The 21,455-nt window shown below is 35.0% G+C and overlaps 1 protein-coding gene across 1 annotated transcript in view; it reads right to left on the bottom strand.

The window, feature by feature from the left end:
* LOC129004653 (uncharacterized) overlaps nt 1-21,455 on the bottom strand; it is a 276,975-nt gene that overhangs the window by 210,736 nt on the left and 44,784 nt on the right. The window contains exons 6-8 of the mRNA XM_054433204.1: nt 13,303-13,342; nt 9,876-10,288; nt 9,631-9,664 (exon numbers count right to left, since the gene is read on the bottom strand). Of these exons, the coding sequence (XP_054289179.1) occupies nt 9,631-9,664; nt 9,876-10,288; nt 13,303-13,342 (487 nt within the window). The remainder of the gene's footprint in view (nt 1-9,630; nt 9,665-9,875; nt 10,289-13,302; nt 13,343-21,455) is intronic.

Here is a 21,455-nt window from a genome sequence, read left to right as displayed (position 1 = left end):
TTGACATTAGGCCTAAAAAAAAACTTTTCATTCACAGTCTACAAAAATCCCCACCCCCTGAAGAGGTTTGTAACCTAGTTTTTTTAATAATTTATATACCATTTGAGATATTCCCGAGATCAATACAATGATAATTGAGCGGAGCGAGCGAAGCGAGCGAAGCTCTTATACTACACTCCTGCTTTTTTATTACAAATACTCCTCCTGAACGGCTAAAGCGATCTGCATGAAATTTAACACAGTCATAGTAACCAACCATGGGAAGGTATAAATCTGAAACGGTACAAATCGGACCATAGGACTTTTCCCTACATGAATGCAAACTTTTGGAAATTTAACATGGGCCTTATGGGTTAATTGGTCGCCATGTCATTATTTGCGAGTAAACACTAAAAAGTAAACAAGAGCCTCAACATTAGTCAACAAATCTACCACATGATAAATACAGTACAAAAGAAAAAATTGGATAATACTAAAGAGCATATTATAGTATATTGTATGTAATACGAAATGATTAACAATCAGTTCTATATTGAGTGATTAAACTCCATGCCGTTTATATTTAATTGTAAAATGGTTCTGTTCTTTTTAACAACAATGAATAGTTAACTAATTAGGCCTAAGTTTATGTTGCTTGGAGAAGGAGAAGATAAAACGAGGTCATTAAAAAAACACTACAACATAATTATACCAACAAAAATCACACCGCCCTTGATTTGCAAGAAACTTTGTAAAAAATGTTCTTGTAGCTAAAAATACAAAATCGTTTTACGAAATGAAATCACAATCACGTGGTTTACAGGTAAGGTTTAAGACTAAATGGTGTAACTTAGACAATAAAATAGTTGTATTGATAAATTTTATTGCACAATAGGGAAATTTTGAAAGTGGTTGACGACAATTTCTTACTTTTAACTGCTAAAATAAAACTAGACCTAAGTTATAGGCCTATACTAAGTGAGGCCTACCCCAATCCCTCAAAACAATAATACTGGTAAACAGTTATTGAGGTAATAGAATTGGCGAGTTTTATGAATGTTCAATGCAAATAAGTCTTCTGTACAAATAAATGATTCTTTTTTTAATAATGAAGAAAGAAGACATTGAAAAAAATAAAGAAAAGCAAATTCTACATACAATGGGTAATAATAATATAATAATAATCGTTATTGCCTTTTAATAATACAGGTATTGCTTAGGCCTACCATGATTCATTTGCAGTATCGAAATTATTGAGCGGAGTGAAGCGAAGCTCTTATACTACACTCACTGCCTTTGTTTTACAAATACAGGTCAGGCTCCACCTGACAGGCTTAAGCGATCTGCAGGAAATTTGGCACAGTCATGTAACCAACCATATGGGAAGGTGGTGTAACCAATCATATTACCATCTGAAATGGTAATATTCGGACCACAGGACTTAAACCAATAATAAGGGTTGCCGGAATTAGGCTGATGCACCATATTGCGTTTGGAATCTGTAAATAACTTACAGCATTTTATGTGAGCAAGACGTGCAATTAATGTAGACTTTGAATATCTATCTGATTGGAACATGTTCAATTCCTATTTGCAGTCTACAAATAGGAATTCCACTAATGTGAACCAAATATAACACAATTCGTTGACTTGAACCCGACGTATCATTGACTTTGAATACTGCACATAGACATCCCATATAAGTGAAGCAGAAGTAGGCCTAAGCCTACCATTGACTTCGGATACTGCAATTAGGCATTTTATTTATGTGAACAAAATAAATGGACCATGGATTTATTGAGGATACTGCAAGTAGACTATTCATTTACATGTACCATTGGGTTTGGATACTACAAGTAAACAATCCGTCTACGTGAACCATACGTACTATTGACTTTAGAATCTGTAAATAGGCATTCCATTTATGCGAACCAAATATATCATTGGCATTGGATACTGCAAGTAGACATTTAATTTATGAGAACCAGATGAAACATAGAATACGGTTCCTGCAAGTAGACGATTCATTCACTTAATCCTGACTTCTGATTGACTTTGGATACCTCTGCAAATAGGCATTCTATTTAAAATGCAAAAAAATCATTGATATTGAATATGCTGGCTCCGCTCAATATTGCAAGCAGACAACTGCATTGTACACCTAGTTAATAGGTAACGTATTTATTGTGTCCATCTAATACAACATTAAACTACAACAATCTCTGTTTACAAACAAACCCCAACATCAGGTTTTATATAATCATATGATTTATATAAAGACAGAAGAAGAGACCAGCACATCCTCCTCTCACAAGTCGAGCGTCTTGGGTAGGTCTAGTGAAATTCATCTTTAAGATTCGATAAATTAACTCGGTTTCTTCTTAATCTTCCCCCATTTTCCGTTTCCACTATGTAGGACCTGGGCTGTTCGTGCTTTCGTATGATTCTTCCTTTTACTTGCTTGTCCCTGACATAAACCATTTGTCCATCTTGTAGCTCTTCTCTTTCTCTCGTTGCATGCCTCTTATCGAACCAGATTTTCCTTTTACTTCTTATATGTTCTTATTTGGATCTCAGTGTTTTAAGATCGGGTGTTTTTGGGACAAGGTTGACAGGAGCAATGGGCACAGTCCCTCTTACCTTTCTGTTCATAAGCAACTCTGAAGGAGAGTAACCATTCTCTAAAGGTGTTGAGCGGTAAGCCAACAGGTCCTGATGTATGTCTTTACACTTGAGAATAATCTTCTTAGCAGTTGCTACTGCTGACTCAGCCAGACCATTGGACTGTGGTTAGTTAGGATTACTAGTTGTCATAGTAAAACCCCAATCTCTTCCAAAGTTCTTAAAATCTTCGCTATCAAACGGGGGACCATTATCAAACCTAAGTGTGTGTGGAATACTAAATTGTGAAAAGATCCTTTTCAGTATTTTGATTGTGGGTACTGCAGCAGTCGAATTTGTTGGTATCACATCCAAATACCTTGAGTAGTAGTCCTGTATCACAAAAAACAATTGACCCTTGACTTTGGCGAAGTCACATCCGACTAGGGATCAAGGGAGATCAGGAAATGGAGTATTAATCAAGGGTTCCGTTCGTTGATTCCTATGGAGCATGCATGTATAACAATCCATCACTTTTTGTTTGACATCGTTGGATATCCCAGGCCACCAAACAGTGTCTTGTGCAAGACGTCAACATTTTGTAACTCCTAAGTGGCCAGAAAGTGGCCAGAATGAAGTTTGTTTAAAATCATTGGTCTTAACCCTTGAGGAACAACTATTCTGTTCGCCATAATGAGTAAGCCATTATTCCAAGATAAAGAGTCACGGAACTTGTAGTAGGGAGTTAATTTCGGATCTATTCTACCATTAGAAACCCAACCATTTTCAATGGCATGTTTGATCATCTTTATAGTTAAATCAGACTCCGGCGTTTTTTCAATTTCTCTATGAAGAACATCAGTTACGGGTAAGTTTTCCTTGACACTTGTTATTTCTTCTTCCAAAACTTCACAAGCTGATATTTCTTCATCATTAACATTTAAACCTTCCACTCTAGAGAGAGTGTCTGGTACAAAAAACTTCTTGCCTGACACATGTTTCAAATCATAATCGAAGACGAAATCGCAATATTCGTGGTGAGAGAGTCTCTAAAATCTTACTTCCCAATAAAGCGACCAGTGGCTTGTGATCTGTGAAAATTTCGAACCTTTTACCGATGATGTACTAAGAGAGTCTCTCACAAGCCCAAGTAACTGCTAGGGCTTCTTTCCCTATCTGGGCGTACGCTTGTTCAGTTGGTGTTAAAGCCCTGGACAAATACATCGCCGGACGGAATGTTCCACCATGTTTTTGCTCCAGACATCCTCCCAACGCAAAAGAGCTAGCATCTGCAAGAACTCTAGTTTCAGCATTAGGATCATACATTGAAAGAACAGGTGCTGTTACAAGTACTTCCTTTATATCGTCAAAGGCTTTCTGTGGCTGTGACCCCAGTAAAAACTTACGCCATCTTTCAGTAGCTTTCGTAAAGGCTGCGATTTACTTAAAATATCTTTCACGAACTTAGTTAAATAATTGTACATACCAAAAAATCTCCTCAATTCATGGACGTTTTTCGGACGAGGCATGCCCAGCACCTCTCTTAGCGTATTTTCATCAGGCCTTATACCCTCACTACTATTTGGTGTCCTAGAAAAATAACAGAATTCTTCCTAAACTCACACTTCTCTTTATTCAACGTGATGTTGTTCTCTCGTAGTCTGGTTAGTACGTTAGTTAAACGCTTGTCATGTTCTTCCAGCGTGTGTCCATAAACAAGTATATCATTCATCATGTTTACGCAGCCCTCCACTCCATTGAGAATTTCGCATAAGCGCCGCTGGTAATGTTCTGGTGCAGAGCATATTCCAAATGGCAAGCGTGTGAAACGATGACTCCCAAATGGCGTGAGAAATGTTGTCAGGCTACGGGATTCTTTAGCTAGGGGTATCTGCCAGAATCCCATCCGTGCATCCAACTTAGAAAAATTACTCCCCCCCTTATTTTAGCCATACATTCATCGGTTGAGGGCAAGATCAATCGTTGGTGAACACCATTCAGTCCCTTCAGTTACCTTTTCAATTATAGCCTACCCAACTCTTCCATTTTAAACAATTCCGTTTTTACTTCATCAACAAGGGGTAATGGAATGCGTCTGGGCGTTGCCACAGCGTAGGGTTGTGATTCGGTTCTCATTTTTATGACATAGGGTTCCCCCTTTAAAACTCTCGGATACGTCGCAAAAAGATCAGGATAGTCTAAGGACGCAACATCCAAGGGTTTTTCGTAACCAAGTTCAGTGTACCTATATAATTAAAGATAACGCTTTAATGGCAGTACGACCAAGTAATGGTTGCTTAAGGCCACGAATGACATAGAGTTCTTCTTCACACTTCCTATCGCGAAGTTTTAAAGAAGATACAAATTTTCCAAGGCAGCTCAGAGGAAATTGGCCAGCAGATTTGATATGCCTACATCCATTAAAAGGCTGTAATGATAAACATGAAACACTCTTTTTCCACAAGGCTTCCGGTATACAGGAAATGTCCGCTCCAGTATCAATTTTAGAAACTACTGGAGTTTCACTTACGTGCAAACATACCTCATTTGGTGGGGTGGTGGACAAGCTATGCACTGAGAACTCAACAGTACCCAGCAAAGCATTTGTGTCACTACCAGAACATTCATCTTCAAATGCTTCAACCTCTTTAACTACTTTCTTCTTTCTTTTGCAACATCGTTCAAAATGTCCCACTATATTGCAATACGTACACCGCACTTTGTATCCTGGGCAGTTTTCTCTGGAGTGATAGTTAGTGTCCCCGCATCGAAAACATTTGAAACCTCTTACTTCTTTACTTATATATTTATTACATTTAGAACCTGAGCCTGAGGACAAGGAATTATCATATTGGGGGCCTGAGGACGAGGACTTATCATGTCGGGCTGAAAGAACATCAATGTCCTTTGACGTTACTCCCCTAATCGTTCCTTGCTGCATTTTAACTGATTCCCATAGCTTAGCTTTTTCTACCGCTTCATTCAACAACAGGTTCCTATTCATCTGCAATGATTCTGAAAGTTTGCTGTCAAGTACCCCAACCACGATGCGGTCACGTAGCATCTCGTCTTTAAGTACCCCAAAGCTACAATGTTTGACCAATCTATGAAGAGCTGTTAAGTATAATTCGAAAAATTCCCCTTCAAGCTGGTTCCTCTTATTAAACCGTACTCTTTCATAAACAATGTTGACAGCTTTGTTAAAGTAGTTATTAAAATTGCGTACAAATTCTTCATAAGAGGCGTTAGACAGCGCAAATGAATCTAAAATATACTCAGCATCATCACCCATGGCAAGTAATAAAGAACTGATCTGAGTATCCTGAGGTTCATGGTTTAAAAGTGAAGTGACCCTATACCGTTCGAATTTCCTTATCCAGGATGTCCAATCAGACTCCTGGTTTCCAAAAAAACGATCAAAAGGTGGTGGTACATAAATGTACCTGCCATGAGGAACCATGTCAGATTTGTGAGTCACTGAAGTAGAACTTTGCTGGTTACCTGAAATTTCATTTTCTTCAGTTTCTGCATCAGCTTGATACCTTTTTGACTTTCTGATCTTCCTGTTCGGCATGGTTAGTTCCCGTCTTACACCATGAGATATTCCCGAGATCAATACAATGATAGTTAATAGGTAACATATTTATTGTGTCCATCTAATACAACATTACACCGGTGGGGCACACGGGAGGGACTAAGGCTAACATATCTTGTAGTGTCAGCGTTCGCCGCTAGAACTGCTAAGTTGAAATAATTTAAATTAATTTTTTTTTAGTTATAAAATTAACTTTTTAGTTATAAAATATTGTTTTAAAATTATAAAATAAATTTTTAATTTTTAAAATTAAACTGTCATAACATAACCTAACCAACCAGACTTGCTGATAAAAACTATATAAGATAAAAATCTAATTAATAATTACTTATAACTTTAATTAATTATAAAATTAATTTTAAAATGTAGTATTATAAAATTAAACTGTCATAACCTAACCTAACCAACCAAACTTGCTGATATGAAAAATTTGTTGACAAAAAGTCAGTGCTACCAGCGGTATTCGAACCCGGGACCTCCTGCACACCAATCCGAGACGCTACCAACTATGCCACGAACGCCGCTGAAATCACATCGTTTCGTAACGGTAATCGTGTCGCCTCAAGAGAAGACATTACCCACTAGAGATATGACGTCACTACACCTTTAGCCTTAGTCCCTTCCGTGTGCCCATTCCAACATTACACTACAACAATCTCTGTTTACAAACAAACCCCAACATCAGGTTTTATATAATCATATAAAGACATCATATGATTTATATAAAGACAGAAGAAGAGACCAGCACACCATTAAACATTGTATTTTAAAACATCTGTCCCTCGTAATTACTATTGTTTAAACTTTGTTAAGATCAGAATAATTATAAAAATAACAATGAAATATATACAGTAGAGGTTTATTTCATACAAAGCTTGATATTTGTTACACATTACCGCTGTTGCTGTTACATTACTTTGAAACTGTTTCAAATATGTAGTTGATATGTTTTACATACTTTACACCTGCCTATTTATCTTGATTTGTCAAAATATGTTTCTTCTGTTTTGTCTAGAATAGCGTGACATGTTTTATAAGCCAAGACCAATTTACCGTATATCTTTACTACTGAAGAATCAAAGGGGGAGGGGGTCTGTTTGTGTATGTTAGATTATTACGCTGAAAACAAATTAAGATGCTTATACGGGAAATACTTTCACCCTACATATTAGAAGTCATCTCTACTGTAAATTTAATCTAAGTTGTTCATAAACAGTCTTTGAAACATATACTAAATATGACCAAAGAATTATAGTAGTTTTTTAATGTTTTAACTTAATTGTTAATTTAGAATCTTTTTACTCCTAAATTCCATTTTCTACTTTTTTCTGCCCCAAAGGGTATATTGATAAAGTATAGTTTTCGTTAAAACTTCTTTGGATTGAGTTATGGTTGGATATGTACGTTCTGGGTCCTCTGAAACAAAAAAAAAAACAAAAAACTTTCGAAGTCGAACGATTTTTATTGAAATGCGTCCTGGTTATTTGAACTCTAAATAAAATGACTGAAACTTTTGTGATTTTACCTTTATTGAGCGAAGCTCTTTGGGATCAACTTCAATGCAAACAACATAACACCATCACTCAATAACGGCTGAACACATTTCAGCCAAACTTAACAAGACTTCTTAGACTAATAATGAGATGGTTTGTAAACAAATTTCAATTAGATAATGCTAATGCAATTTAAAACGAACTTAAAATTTCAAATTTTTAACATTAGGCTTATGGGACTAAAGTAGCTATGACAGTTTTTTTGTTTACAAGAAAAATATAAACAAGAGAATCATAAGGTATTTCTGAACTTTCTATACTTTTCTTTTAAACGTTTTTAAACCATTCCTATGATTTTAATAAACAAGAAAATGCCGTTAAAACATTTTTTTAAGGCGCGGAATTCACTGAAAATCGAGAAAATATACGGAACTACTTTCTCAATACGCGGAGCATAAACAAGGAGCGGAGGGATACGGACCGGTGACTACTTTCTTGGGAACCTATTTGTGTTGCCAGCTCATTAGAAACAGCCAATGTTAGAAATCAGGATTTAATAAGCGATATATCAAACCGCATCGAAATCGGTATTTAATACGATAATATCTTATAGGTTATATTATGTTGAATTACATCGACGGTACAGTAAGTTATTACACTTATTGATAAAACGCAGATTGAACACTGATCTAATTTAGGCATGTGGGGAGGTAGGAAACGGATACATAAGTAGGATACACAAGTCCAGTTACAACCGTAATAAGTAAATCTGGGCTTATAGAAGTACACTTTTAACCACGGTATGGATAATTGTCTAGGCCTGTCCTGAAGTAGGCTACTAATTTCTAATTATATTATCTACATTGTATATTTAAGGCATGTCTTCCCTACTTATATTATTCTGTTTTCACTTAAATCAGCTGAATGCGATGTTTACTTATTACTTATGTTTATGCCTACATTTCAGCCATCTTATTTTATTATTCAATAAGTAAGTATTTTTGCAGTTTTTACGTTTTTACACATTGAAATACATGACTGATAATTCAGTTTATTTTAGTCTTTTAAAGGCGTTTTACATTTGAGTCTTACATTAAAATAGCCCTACATTTTTCGTAGGCCTATGTTTTATCTTTGACTATCAATACAACTAGACATTCTATCCCCATGTTAAATTTGTAGCCAGCATTTTCATCAAAATCTACTGTATTCAATGGCCAATGGTATTATAAAGGCCAGTATTAAAATGCCGTCGCTAAATCGTCCTAATAATGGCAGAAGACCTACATTCCAGTTACATTACAATCATATCCTCCATCAAGAATACTTGGTATTAACAATCATAAATTAATTTCAGCAAAGAAAGCTGAGTTTAACCGATGTTTATGCTGCACAGTTGAATTTAAATGTCACATTTCCTCTCCTGTTGTCATACAATACTCGTTTTTTAATAGGTACTGTTTTTTATACTTAAATACTTTAACCAATTGTAAGGGTGAAAAATGAATGTTTTCGTTGTAGGCTACAGTTGAATTTGAATGTTAAATCTCCTTCCTCTTTTTTATACTTTAATGCCCTTTTTGGATGTTAATATCAGATTCCAACTATTGTAATATTTTCCTGGTCAAAACTACCATAATACACTTATCGAAGAGGTAAATTTGAATTATTATAATTTTAATCTTTAAAACCAGCATTAGTAAATAAATCTATTGACCTTTTTACATTTAGTTACTTATACAAATATCAAATCACGTTTGTTCCGCTCAACTGGCTTTCAGCTCTCTGAAAGCAACCCTAGTAATATCATAGCTACACCATCCCATTACCCTTTATAAGGATTGTTGACGAGCTAATGGGAGAAATTATGTGTCAGTTAACTCATGCCGTTTATTTTCAAAACGATGGTTTTCACAGTTCAATTAAACTTTGTCAACTTAAATTAAACAACAAAATTCTTACCTTCAAGCGATGTGTAGAGTTTGTCTGCAGAAATCTGAAAAAACGCACCATTAAGAAACACTTTAAACACATACAAGATGAATGACGTCAAGGTGTTTCAACGATGATATTCACCATAAAATTCGATCTACTAGTAAAGCTGGCAAGATTTTTTAAGTTTTCCTCGTGTTCAAGTGTAATATTACTAAGTATTAACTACCTAATCGAGGTCTGAAACCCGTTAATCCAAAAAACTAAGTCCTTACCTCATTCCAATGGCCATCCTTAGGCTTGTAGTCATAGTAGACCCAAGCATCAAATGGTGTTGTTGTCCCATAACTTATTCTTTTTGGTGTAATACTGTAAGAACACCATTCATCATTTTCCGATCTTCGACTTCCTACTACAGTCACCCAATTATTTTCATCAAAGTTGATTCTTTCAACAAATAATGTTTTGAAAAAATTATCTTTTGACGAACAATCAAACATTTTAATAGTTACAGCATGGGTTTTTCCTGCATCGGAGAACACCGAATAAAATGTCGAATCTTCCTGTTTTGAAGCTTTGTAGCATTCGAGAACCAACTTAGACGGTAATCTGTAGACTGCCACTAATGTCAGGGTGTTTTTATGAAGACCAACTTTGTATTCTTCATGTGCCGAAACCATTTCTTGAACTGTAAAAACAATCATTGGGTTATAAGAAGCTAATAATGTGTTTAACATAAATGTCCTTGTAATTGTAACATTGATTCGAAAGTATGGCATGAACTAAAAGTTACAACTACAAGGAAACACAGCTGGGGTTTTATTCTACACTCACTGTGGATTCATATACAGTTTAAAATATGCATTCAAGATTCTCCGCCGCTGCCTCAATGAATGAATTTACTGTACTTATTTGTAGCACAAAAGGGGAATTGTTTGAAACACAGATATGCTTACTTGAACTAGGTATGCTTGTTAATACAACTATTGATTGGACCCAGCATCATTGTAAGCTTTGGGTTTGATATTGAAATTAACGTAATATGTAACTAGGTTTAATAAGAGAAAACAACTTTTGTACATAGTGACGTAGTGACTAAATATTTCCAGTTTTATAGATTCAAATATAATAATTAAGCTTTTTTAAAGGGAAGATTAAACATATTGTATCATATTCTGTTTGTACATATATATATATACAAATTTAAATGCAAGAAAAATCTCATAATATTCTAAACGAAAAAAAAGGTTGTTTGTGAGTCACATATTACATAACGTGAAAAAATTGGACTGATTTCAAACATCTAAAACCATCAGGTTTATATTGGACTGTGTAAGTTATTTAATGATAAAAAACAATATTACATAAAACCCTGTTTTAATACCAACTAGATAACCTGTTGCTCGAAATCGAGCAAAAATGCAACTTGTAATAAAATAATGAAGAAGAAAAAACATATTCAGAAAAACCTCAATCATAGAGTCACTCTAAAGTAATTCCTGTGACTGATTATAGAAATATGAAATATATTATGTTGTACAAAATTATAAAATCAATCTACGGTACAATAATATTTAAATAGAGATCCGTTCTCATACTGCTTTTGTTATCTCTTATGTACTGTAGGCGGGTGCCTTCTATAAGAACTTAGATGTCAACCACACACTGTAAAGTGAGCTTTTCTGACCTAACGTAGCAAACTAAATCCCTCTCTTGGCGCCAACCAGTACGACACGTACTAAAGCATAGTTAAATTATTTCTACGATATGTTCTGTTTTAGGCATGTTTGAATTAGGTGCCCCAACCAAAGTCTCCGGTTGGGAACATAAGAGTGGATTTAAACGCATCTAGAACGGATTCATGTTAAACACTATTAGTGTTTGAAAATAAAAAAAGATTTATTTGACCAGGTGGTGCTCTGTTTTCAGCTTAAAAATAGCTGCGACATATATACAGGTAGCATCATTGTAGCGAGGGAAGTCGCGGTTTACTTCTTTTGTCTCTTACCATGCACATAAGAATCTAACTCCTCTCAGCTCTCGTCTCTACAATTTTCTGCCACAGTTTTTAAAATTGGGCAAATGGGTTGGCATTGTTTAACCCTATTTCCCGCATATTTTTTCATTTAATTTTTTGTTTGAATTGTTTTACATGCGCTGTTGGGTTCCAACGTCGAACTTATAGATCTGTGCGTATTTAGGATTATGACCTTCTTGAAGAATTAGATTACCTACTCGGTGGTAAAACGTGTCATGGATCTTAAAATTTTAGATCCCCTGTGTGACCCTCTCGTCAAAATGAGCTTTAGAGCTGACCATGGCAAAGGCGGAATTGAATTGACGAATTTTATCCAGATAATTTATGGATCCAAGCCTCACAGCTCTGTTTTTTTTCAGATTCGGAGTTTACAATAAGTTCCTGAAAGTATGATGAATTCTGCAAATGAGGTAAACGAACCTTTCATTTATGGCAACAAAGAGTAAAAATTTAACTGTCTCATCCAGTCTTTTCTTGCTTAAAATGTAAGCCACCACAATGTAAAAATTTAACGTTCATTTGTCGGAGATTGGATGTATCACCACGGAGCAGTTCTGCCACTCTGTATCCGTCAAATTGGGATGTTGATGCAAGCGGACACGTTTGGGTTCCCTCCAGCCACTCGCAGTTCTTCATCTTACTGATTCTTGCTGTTTTACTTTTGATCTGTTCAAAGTTACTAGCTATTTCAAGACATTGGTTAAAAAACTTTATTTTAATGAATTTCCATTAATTTTGACAACAACTTTCCATCATAAAGTCCTGAAATAAACCGCTGACGCAAGTGGACGTCAGTTGTCGACGTGTAACATTTTGGTCATTTGCAATCACATTTGCTCGCTAAGTTTATTAGGTCTTTGGAAAAACTACCAACGGATTCCCAAGGTTTCTGGACTTGTTTAGAAAACTTGTGTTGCTCCACGATAATACTACCCTTAGGCTTAAGTAATATTTGTAAAATTTCACACAATCCATTATAACTTTTATCTTCTGCATTAGATGGGCTTAGGCTAATCCTTAGATCTTGGAATACTTAAGGTGTTAAAAAAAATTATCAGATACTGCTTTTTCTTTACTTCTGATTTGATCACATTTAAGTCAAAGAAATTGTCTATTCTTACCAATTATGTGCGCCAGGTCTCATTGTCTTCATAAAATTTATCAAAATTAGAACAAAACATAGGTTTATTCGGTATCACTGTACGTTCCTCCTCTAGTTCCTGGTGTCTACGACCGTTCTTCCTCATCCTCGTCGCCATTGTAAGTTATTTAAAGATAAAATAAAACCAACATTACATAAAGCCTGTTTTAATACCAATTCCAAACACTCCTAACAAAAACAAACAAATACGTCAGCTGATACATATTAAAACTAGTTGTCTATTTAAAGACAGTACAGACTGAATAGCTCGCAAATCGTCGGTGACGAAGGCTTACAAGTTGAAAAGATCCCTCTTCCCCTACTAAACAGAGACAGGCGTGGCAGTCCGTTACGTCATCATTTTGGAACCTCTTGATATCCATTTTACCATTATACGTTAGATATTTATTTTTGTCTCCATCAAACCGCATTCACCATGGAAAGGTTAAGAACATACAGCCTAGTAAAATTGTATACATATATTAAAAACAACACACACTTAATATTTTTCTTTCCAACTTACCTTTTAGAAATGGGCAGGTATTAGGAGTCTCGTTAGGGATCTAAAACAAATGCATTAAATTTAGAAACATTTTGCATTTTAATTATTTTGTGCCCTTTGTCAATAAATAAGGTATCAGGCATCAGGTTTTGATATGTGTACATCGGTTACCTGGTGATCGTTTAGTTAAGTATCGTTTACTATGTAATCCTGAACTAATTTTATTTACAAGGTATTAAGAGTAGGCCTATGGCAGTAATAAAACTGTGCTAGATTCATATTTTTTAACAAATGCTAATATTTTATTAAAAAATTATAGGTCATGTGCTTTGCACACAAAATGGGTCTTATACAGTGTTGAAAATGACTGTCTCTAGATGATTATTTATATGTTAATTTAATTCATCAGATGTTTTATTTGTTTCCATTTTGCAATTATTAGTGTTTTCCTTTTGATTGATTGTTAGAGTTGGTCTTGAATAGTTATGTCTGATTAAAATTGAAGTTCTTTTTGTACTATGTTTTCTTGAGATTATTTAAAAAGTATACCCCTTTTAGAAGAATCAGTATCGCGTTTTAACATTTGGCGACCGTGACAGGATAGTATGATGAGTGAAACTGATGTTAGAGAATTTAATAAGAACAAGAAACATAGAACTGTTGTTAGGGCAAACTTTTCAAGACTAGTGAACCATTTAAAGGATGAACTTACACAGGAAACGGTTCACTTAGATGAATTAAAAGGTAGGTTTCAAACTGTAAGTATGAATTTAGACACAAAGATATCTGACCATTTATTTCAATTTGAGGAAAGTGAAGCAATTCTTGAAGAAGAAGTGTCTAAAGCTTATAGTTATTTGGAAACCTACAATCAAGTAAATGTTTTGGTACAAAGTAAGTTGAATGATTCTAGAGATTACGATTTGGTCAGTAGTAATTCAGCTAAGAGTGGAAGTTCAAATCTAAAGACTAAGCTTAGACTTCCCAAGATTGAACTAGTACAATTTAGTGGGAATCTTAAAGAATGGCTTCCTTTTTGGGGAATTTTTAAGAGGATAGATGAAGATCCCTCTATTGATGATGTTGATAAGTTCCACTATTTAGTTCAGGCCACTATTCCAAATTCTAAAGCGAGACAAATTGTAGATAGCTATCCTGCTACATCAGAGAATTATAGAGATGCTATTCAGAGTTTAAAAAGTCGTTTTGGAAGGGATGATCTTTTGATAGAAGTCTATGTTCGAGAACTTTTAAAGCTGCTACTCAATAACTTGAGACAAAAGGTAGTGATTTCGACTTTATTTGACAAATTAGAATGTCAAATCAGAGCTCTTGACACATTAGGAGTAACTACTGATAAATGTGCGGCTATTCTTTACCCATTAGTTGAGTCGTGTTTGCCAGAGGATCTTTTAAGGGCGTGGCAACGTCATCCCGACTTTGATCCAGAAGCTGATTTGAAGAATAGACTCGATGCGCTTTTGAAGTTTCTGCGAATTGAAGTGACAAATGAGGAAAGAATTTCACTTGCTACCTCAGGTTTTGGAGACTCGAAGAGACAATTGCGTAAGTCATCCAAACCATTCTTAAGAGACAAAATGGAATCAATACCAATTGCAGCCGGACTTGTCAACCAAAAGGTTGGTAAACCCCCTATGAAATGTATTTTTTGTGGTGAAAAACATTTGACAGAAAATTGTAAGAGTTGTAGTAATCTGACACATTTAGAAACGGTAAACCTATTGTCAAGTAACAGATGTTATCGTTGCACAAAGTATGGCCATGTTAGTAAGAAGTGTCATGTTCGACTAAACTGTTCTCTTTGCAATGGTCGACATGCAACAGTAATGTGTAACAAGTCTCAAGATAAATCTAATGTAAATTATGTTAATGATAACACTTTAGTACGTTGTGAAAGTAATTTAGCTAATAATGCACACTCTGAAGTATTTTTACAAACTGTACGTGTGAATATTAGAGGAAGTAATAAAGAACGAGCAGCACGTGTCATTTTTGACTCTGGTTCTCAAAGGTCCTACATTTTGAAGAAAACTGCAGAAGAAATGGGGTATGTATCATTTGGAAAGGAAACCCTTAATCATGCATTGTTTGGTGGATCAGTAACAAATGCTGTTGAACACAATCGACATAAAGTAAGGTTAAGTGATTTGGGTAACAATTACTATTGCAACTTTGAGGTATTAGATCAAGATGTGATATGTAATAATATTTCAGAAATCAAAGCGGGCCCTTGGATAAACGAATTACAGTCTTTTGGTTTTAATGTTTCTGACACTGTAGAAGGGCCAATTGAAGTTTTGATTGGATCTGATATTGGTGGAAAGTTGTTTACAGGGAAACGTCATGTTTTGACATATGATTTAGTTGCAATGGAAACCTTACTTGGTTGGGTGTTAATGGGGAAAGGAAAAGTAAAAGGAGTGACATGTAGATCAAGTGTAATGACTATAACATCTTTGTTAACACCTATTTCTGGCAAGTGTAGTGTAGACATTCCTAATATAGAGGATCCTGTAACTGTCAAGATGGAATCCGAAAATAATAAGATTTGTGAATGTGATGAAGACGCTTTTGGATATGAATTTAAAAAGTCTGTATCATCAAGTATAGCAATTTTGAACTCAGAAAGTTCAAACAAAAAAGAAGTAGAAGAAGTGCAAGATAAAGAAAGTTCAAATGGAAAAGTTGTAAATAAAGTTAAATTTAGAAAACGAGGAAAACAAATTAAGTTACCAAAAAGACTGAACTTTTAATATGATAATATGTGTTTTGAGTCTTTAAATAATGGAAACTTAAGACTCAAAAGGTGGGAGTATTTTGAAAATGACTGTCTCTAGATGATTATTTATATGTTAATTAATTTCATCAGATGTTTTATTTGTTTACATTTTGCAATTATTAGTGTTTTCCTTTTGATTGATTGTTAGAAATGGTCTTGAATAGTTATGTCTGATTAAAATTGAAGTTCCTTTTGTACTATGTTTTCTTGAGATTATTTAAAAAGTATACCCCTTTAGAAGAATCAGTATCGCGTTTCAACATACAGGCTGTCAATATAAGTACCGTTACACATAAAACATATTTTTACTCATTAATCTCCTCGTTGTTTCATCTCCCTAATAAAATAATTCCAAACGAAATGCAAGGCATTTTATCGACAAGGTAGAGAGCATCGCCAGGATTCATTAACTTAAAATTTACTAGATTATTATAGTTATTTATTTGAGTGTATGTGACTTTATATAAATGTTCGTGAGATTTAGACTATATATATCCACAAATACCTGAGCAGAATTGGAATTGATCGAATACACATAAACAAATTACGTTGTGTGGCCCGAATCCTATACTAATAGCATTAACATATCGTTTAGACAGTTCCATTTAAGCAATATAAAATTATGTTTATTTTTGGGCTAGTAACATAATTTGTTTATGTTTATGATCTATACTGGGTCTGATCAAGCATCTGTGATACATTCGTTCGTTTAAAATTACTGTCAGTTATTACTAACACAAATAATTTAATGTTTCCTTGTTTAAAAAAGGTGTAGGCTTTAAGCAAACATAGCCTCATCAATACAAGGATGCTGCGAGACAAAAATGGCAACACCGCAGTGCAGGCCTACTGAGACAGCTGTAGCATCAATATACGAATATATATTAATATATATTTCGTATATTTTGAAATCAATTATTGATATGGTGAAAGAAGACCCGCATCATGCATTTGGAACTCAATATATCTGTTTGAGTTTTAAAAATCCCAGTTTGTCAAACATAACACATAAAACTCAAGTAAAAAATACAGGCATAGTTGGACCTAGCTTGATTGTATTATCTTCTCCCGGAAATGCTAACATCGTTGCTTTTAAAAGTTAAATGCCATTTGCGATGAAACTGACATTATCGGATGAAGATGAAGAATGTAGTTTTGGAAACGTAGTGAAGAAAATAGAAATAGAAACTAAAAATAGAAACTAGAAATAGAAACTAGAAATAGAATATAGAAATAGAAAATAGAAAATAGAAAATAGAAACTGCATCACGCACAGTTAACAGAGACAGCTATGAAACCAAATTAAATTATGATAGCCTTGAATCTTGAATCTAATATGAGCAAGACATTGTCGTCATTTTTAAAAGAGTTTAGTATAACTCACTGGTCTACCTTCCTTGATGATAGGTAACAGTTCTACTTCTATATTGACTAAACATAACACCACACTTCAAATGGCATTATCATTACTGCTAAATAAGAAGAAACTGATCAATTAACCACACTTGGATTTCTTTGGGCCATCACTAGCATCCTTCAGACGTGATGTCCAGAGGCTGCTCTACTGACACCTCTCCGCTCTCTATCAGTGTTGGTTATTTGGTGGTGCCTCTAAAGGGCCACATGCTGGGTGCCGGGAAGTGCTGATTCGTGTCAAGTGATGGGATTTGTGCTCTTGGAGTTCCTTGGTGGTGCCTTTAGAGGGCCACACGCTCAACAGTGTTAAGTGATGAAATTTCTTGTTGTCAGCATTCTATCAAAAGGTTTTTCTCCCTCCAGATCCATCCTTTTGTTATATAGTTTTGTTTTTATGTTACGTTAGCTTTTTCACAGTTTATTATATTGTTATCTATTGCCATAGTCTATTATTGTTATGTATAGTAAATTTACTAATGTTAATTATTCACAATGTTGTCATTTTGATGATTACTGATTGTTATTGATGTTAATTATTCACACTTATTGTTATTGTAGGTAATTATTTACACTGTTTCTTGTTATTGACATCGATGTTTATTATTCACACTTGGTCTTGTTATTGTTATTGATGTTAATTATTTACACTGTTTCTTGTTATTGTTATTGATGTTAATTATTTACACTGTTTCTTGTTAATGTTACTTTTTTTCACAATGTTGTAACTGTTGCAAGGATCGTGACGTAGGAAGTGATGAAGGAAGTAGTAAAGGCAAGCTGTCCGGAGTGTGGGAACTGTTTATGACAATAAGATTAGGGTATCTGCAATCCTAAAATACAATGGGAAGGGAGGGAAACAGGTCCGTGACGTAGGAAGTGATGAAGGAAGTAGTAAAGGCAAGCTGTCCGGAGTGTGGTAACTGTTTATAACTATAAGATTAGGGTATCTGCAATACTAAAATGGTATAGGAAGGGAGGGAAACAGGTCTGCAACGTATGAAGTGGTGAAGGAAGTAGTCAAGGCGAGCAGTGTGGAGTTTGGGAATGGATTTATGTATCTGCAATACTAAGACTGCTTTCAGAGTAAACTAATGATTTTCCCCGAGCAAAGCTCGGTCCCCAGGTACTAAATAAATAAACTACACAAATTTGGTATACAGTGAGGCTCGGCGGCTTAAAGCATCAGCGGCTGCTGCAGCTAGTAAAAATCCAATGTTAAGGGGCTTAAGAGACTGCAAAGATGGACTTGTACAAGCTGTAGGTGACAATTTCGATACATCTTTATCTACACAGAATTGCTTACGCCAAACCCACAGCATGGCTCTACTTATAACTCAAGTTGAAACCTCAAGCGACAACTCTAATGCCAATCTAGATATACCAAAGTTAAGTAATAAACGTATGAAGGACACTCTAAGCAACCCTGTAAACATCTATAGATATAATGGTCCCAAAAAACCTCCAATGCAAAAATCTGCAAGCTGGGAAATTGCCTTGCAAAATATTTTGTAAATACTATGGCAAAGAGCATCTGAACCACCAAACTATATTAAAAAAATGGGCTGCTTCCGGAAGAAGAAATTCCTTACAATGAAATTAGGTCTTTGACAGTATTTACATGGTTTCCCAGTTATATGTAACGAGGTGTTAGCCCGTCCTACGTACGGGAATTCAGTAGTCAGTTAAAACCGTGTACAATTCAGATCAGCTAGTTTACACATAAAGACAAAGTTTCTTGCAGTTTTAATGTGAAAAATCATCTTGTAAACAAATGTTGTGTGACCAAATATGTTTTTATTCCATCACAATATATGCCTGATACGGCCTATACGATATACATTTTAAATCCGATAATTTTACAATAAAACAGCAATTCTGCAATTTTTACGATGTGAAAAGCGTTTAAGTGAGGCAGCCGATTCGCACAAACGCACACTGATTATAAGTAGCCTAGTCTAGTCACAGAATAGTAGTATGTTTTCTGTGCTACAGTAGAGAGAGTAATAGGGTAATATGTTTGATCTATGGTAATAGTCAATTGAGAAGTCTATAGACCTAGTCAACGATACTACCATACTACCTTCCATAGCATACCTGCCTCTTCATTAATTATTATCACCACAATACAACTACTATACACAGTTTCCAGTAGGTCTGAATATAAACGACCTAAAATAAAACGATAATATCCAATAAAATTCACAGTACACATAATTTAACTTTGGTGTCCTAACATCAAAACTAATCGTCACACCTATCAAGCTTAATTATTTACAAGTGCACCAACTACAGAGGTATTTCTCTCCTCAACTGCACCTACAAAATACTATCAAAGATTTTACAAAAAAGATTGGAGGAGTATACATAAAATATAATAGGTGAACATCAAGCAGGCTTCACAAGAGGTAGATCAACTACCGATCAAATATTCATCAGACTGGGACGGGTGGCGTCGTCCTGTAATCCAGCTACTAGGAGGTCACGAATTGTGGATATTTATAGGGATGCACTGTGGATGCGATGCTCCCTGGTGTGGATTAACGTCCGCACTAGTGAGTACTACGACTATCCGCAGTACTATCCTGATAATTAGACCAATTCGTACAAGGAAAAATGTGGTTCGGATTCCACTATAAACTGTAGGTCCCTTAGTTGCCATTAGCTGTATGGGCTATTAATTAACAGCTGTGTCTAAGGAACATGTCGGCCTTAGTCACTAACAAGACTACAAGATCGCGCCACTCATCCTACACTCATCCTTCACTCATATTTGGGTTAAAATACGCACATAGTGGCGTCCCCATCTTATATAATTGATATACTGATATTGATATCCTCAATTTCACTGCATTAATTGCTAAATAAATAAGTGTAAACAAATTTTTTTTTTTTTTTTAACTTAATTTTATTTTACAATCTGTTCAGTACTTTGAACAATTAGTAAAAGGGATAATATAAATAAGTGTCTTGACCAAGAATCTTCCCTGTGAAAGATCTTGCAAAATTAAATAGTCATGTCATAACTAAAACTATACAAATCGGAATGGGAGTTCTAGAACTTTCACAATTTTCAGTCTGTTGGGAAAATCACTATTGTCCAGCAAATTAACGGCTATATTGTTCGGGTGGGTTTCGAGTTTTTCTTGATAGTTCTTGCTAATTCTTGTTATTTCTTCAATTACTGTAGGTATTCTGAAATCTTCATGGATTGTTCGATTCGAAACAAACCACGGAGCATCAACTATTCTTCGTAGCGCCTTTGACTGAAATCTTTGAATAATTGCTAAGTTGGATTTACTTGCCGTTCCCCAAAGCTGTATCCCGTACGTCCAAATAGGTTTGATCATAACTTTGTAAAGTGTGAGTTTATTGGTCAACGAAAGCTTAGATTTTTTGCCTAGAAGCCAGTTGAGTTTACGAACCTTCAAGTCCATTTGTTGTCTTTTAAACCAAATATGTGTTTTCCAAGTTAATCGTTTATCCATATGGAATCCTAAATACTTAACGCTGTCCACTTCTGTCAACGCTATATTGTTCAAAGTAACTGGAGGGCAGTTTTCTTGTCTCAGCGTGAATGTTATATGTAAAGATTTTGTTTCATTAACTTTAGTTCTCCATTTTTTTAGCCACAGTTCGAAATCATTTAATGCAACTTGCAATTGACTTGAAGCATCTTGAGGATTTTCGTGAATGGAGAGAAATGCAGTATCATCCGCAAACGTAGCAACCGTAATATTTTGGCCCACGGGGATGTCGGAGGTATATAGTAGATATAAAACAGGTCCAAGAACACTGCCTTGGGGTACTCCAGATTGATACAACTGAACGATTTCACGATTTCATAAAAGGATGGTTTGTCTAATTGCAGTATCCTAGGTCAATGTTGACGTTGTGTTCAATCTATGTCATCCATCTGTTTATCTTTGTATAAAACCCGGCTAAGGTTGAGGTGGTAATT

This window comes from Macrosteles quadrilineatus, unplaced genomic scaffold (genome assembly GCF_028750875.1).
Source record: "Macrosteles quadrilineatus isolate MER2022 unplaced genomic scaffold, UCM_ALF_1.0 Scaffold_10__1_contigs__length_6754688, whole genome shotgun sequence".
Lineage (NCBI taxonomy): Eukaryota > Metazoa > Arthropoda > Insecta > Hemiptera > Cicadellidae > Macrosteles > Macrosteles quadrilineatus.
This window is presented reverse-complemented; position numbering and strand designations above follow the sequence as displayed.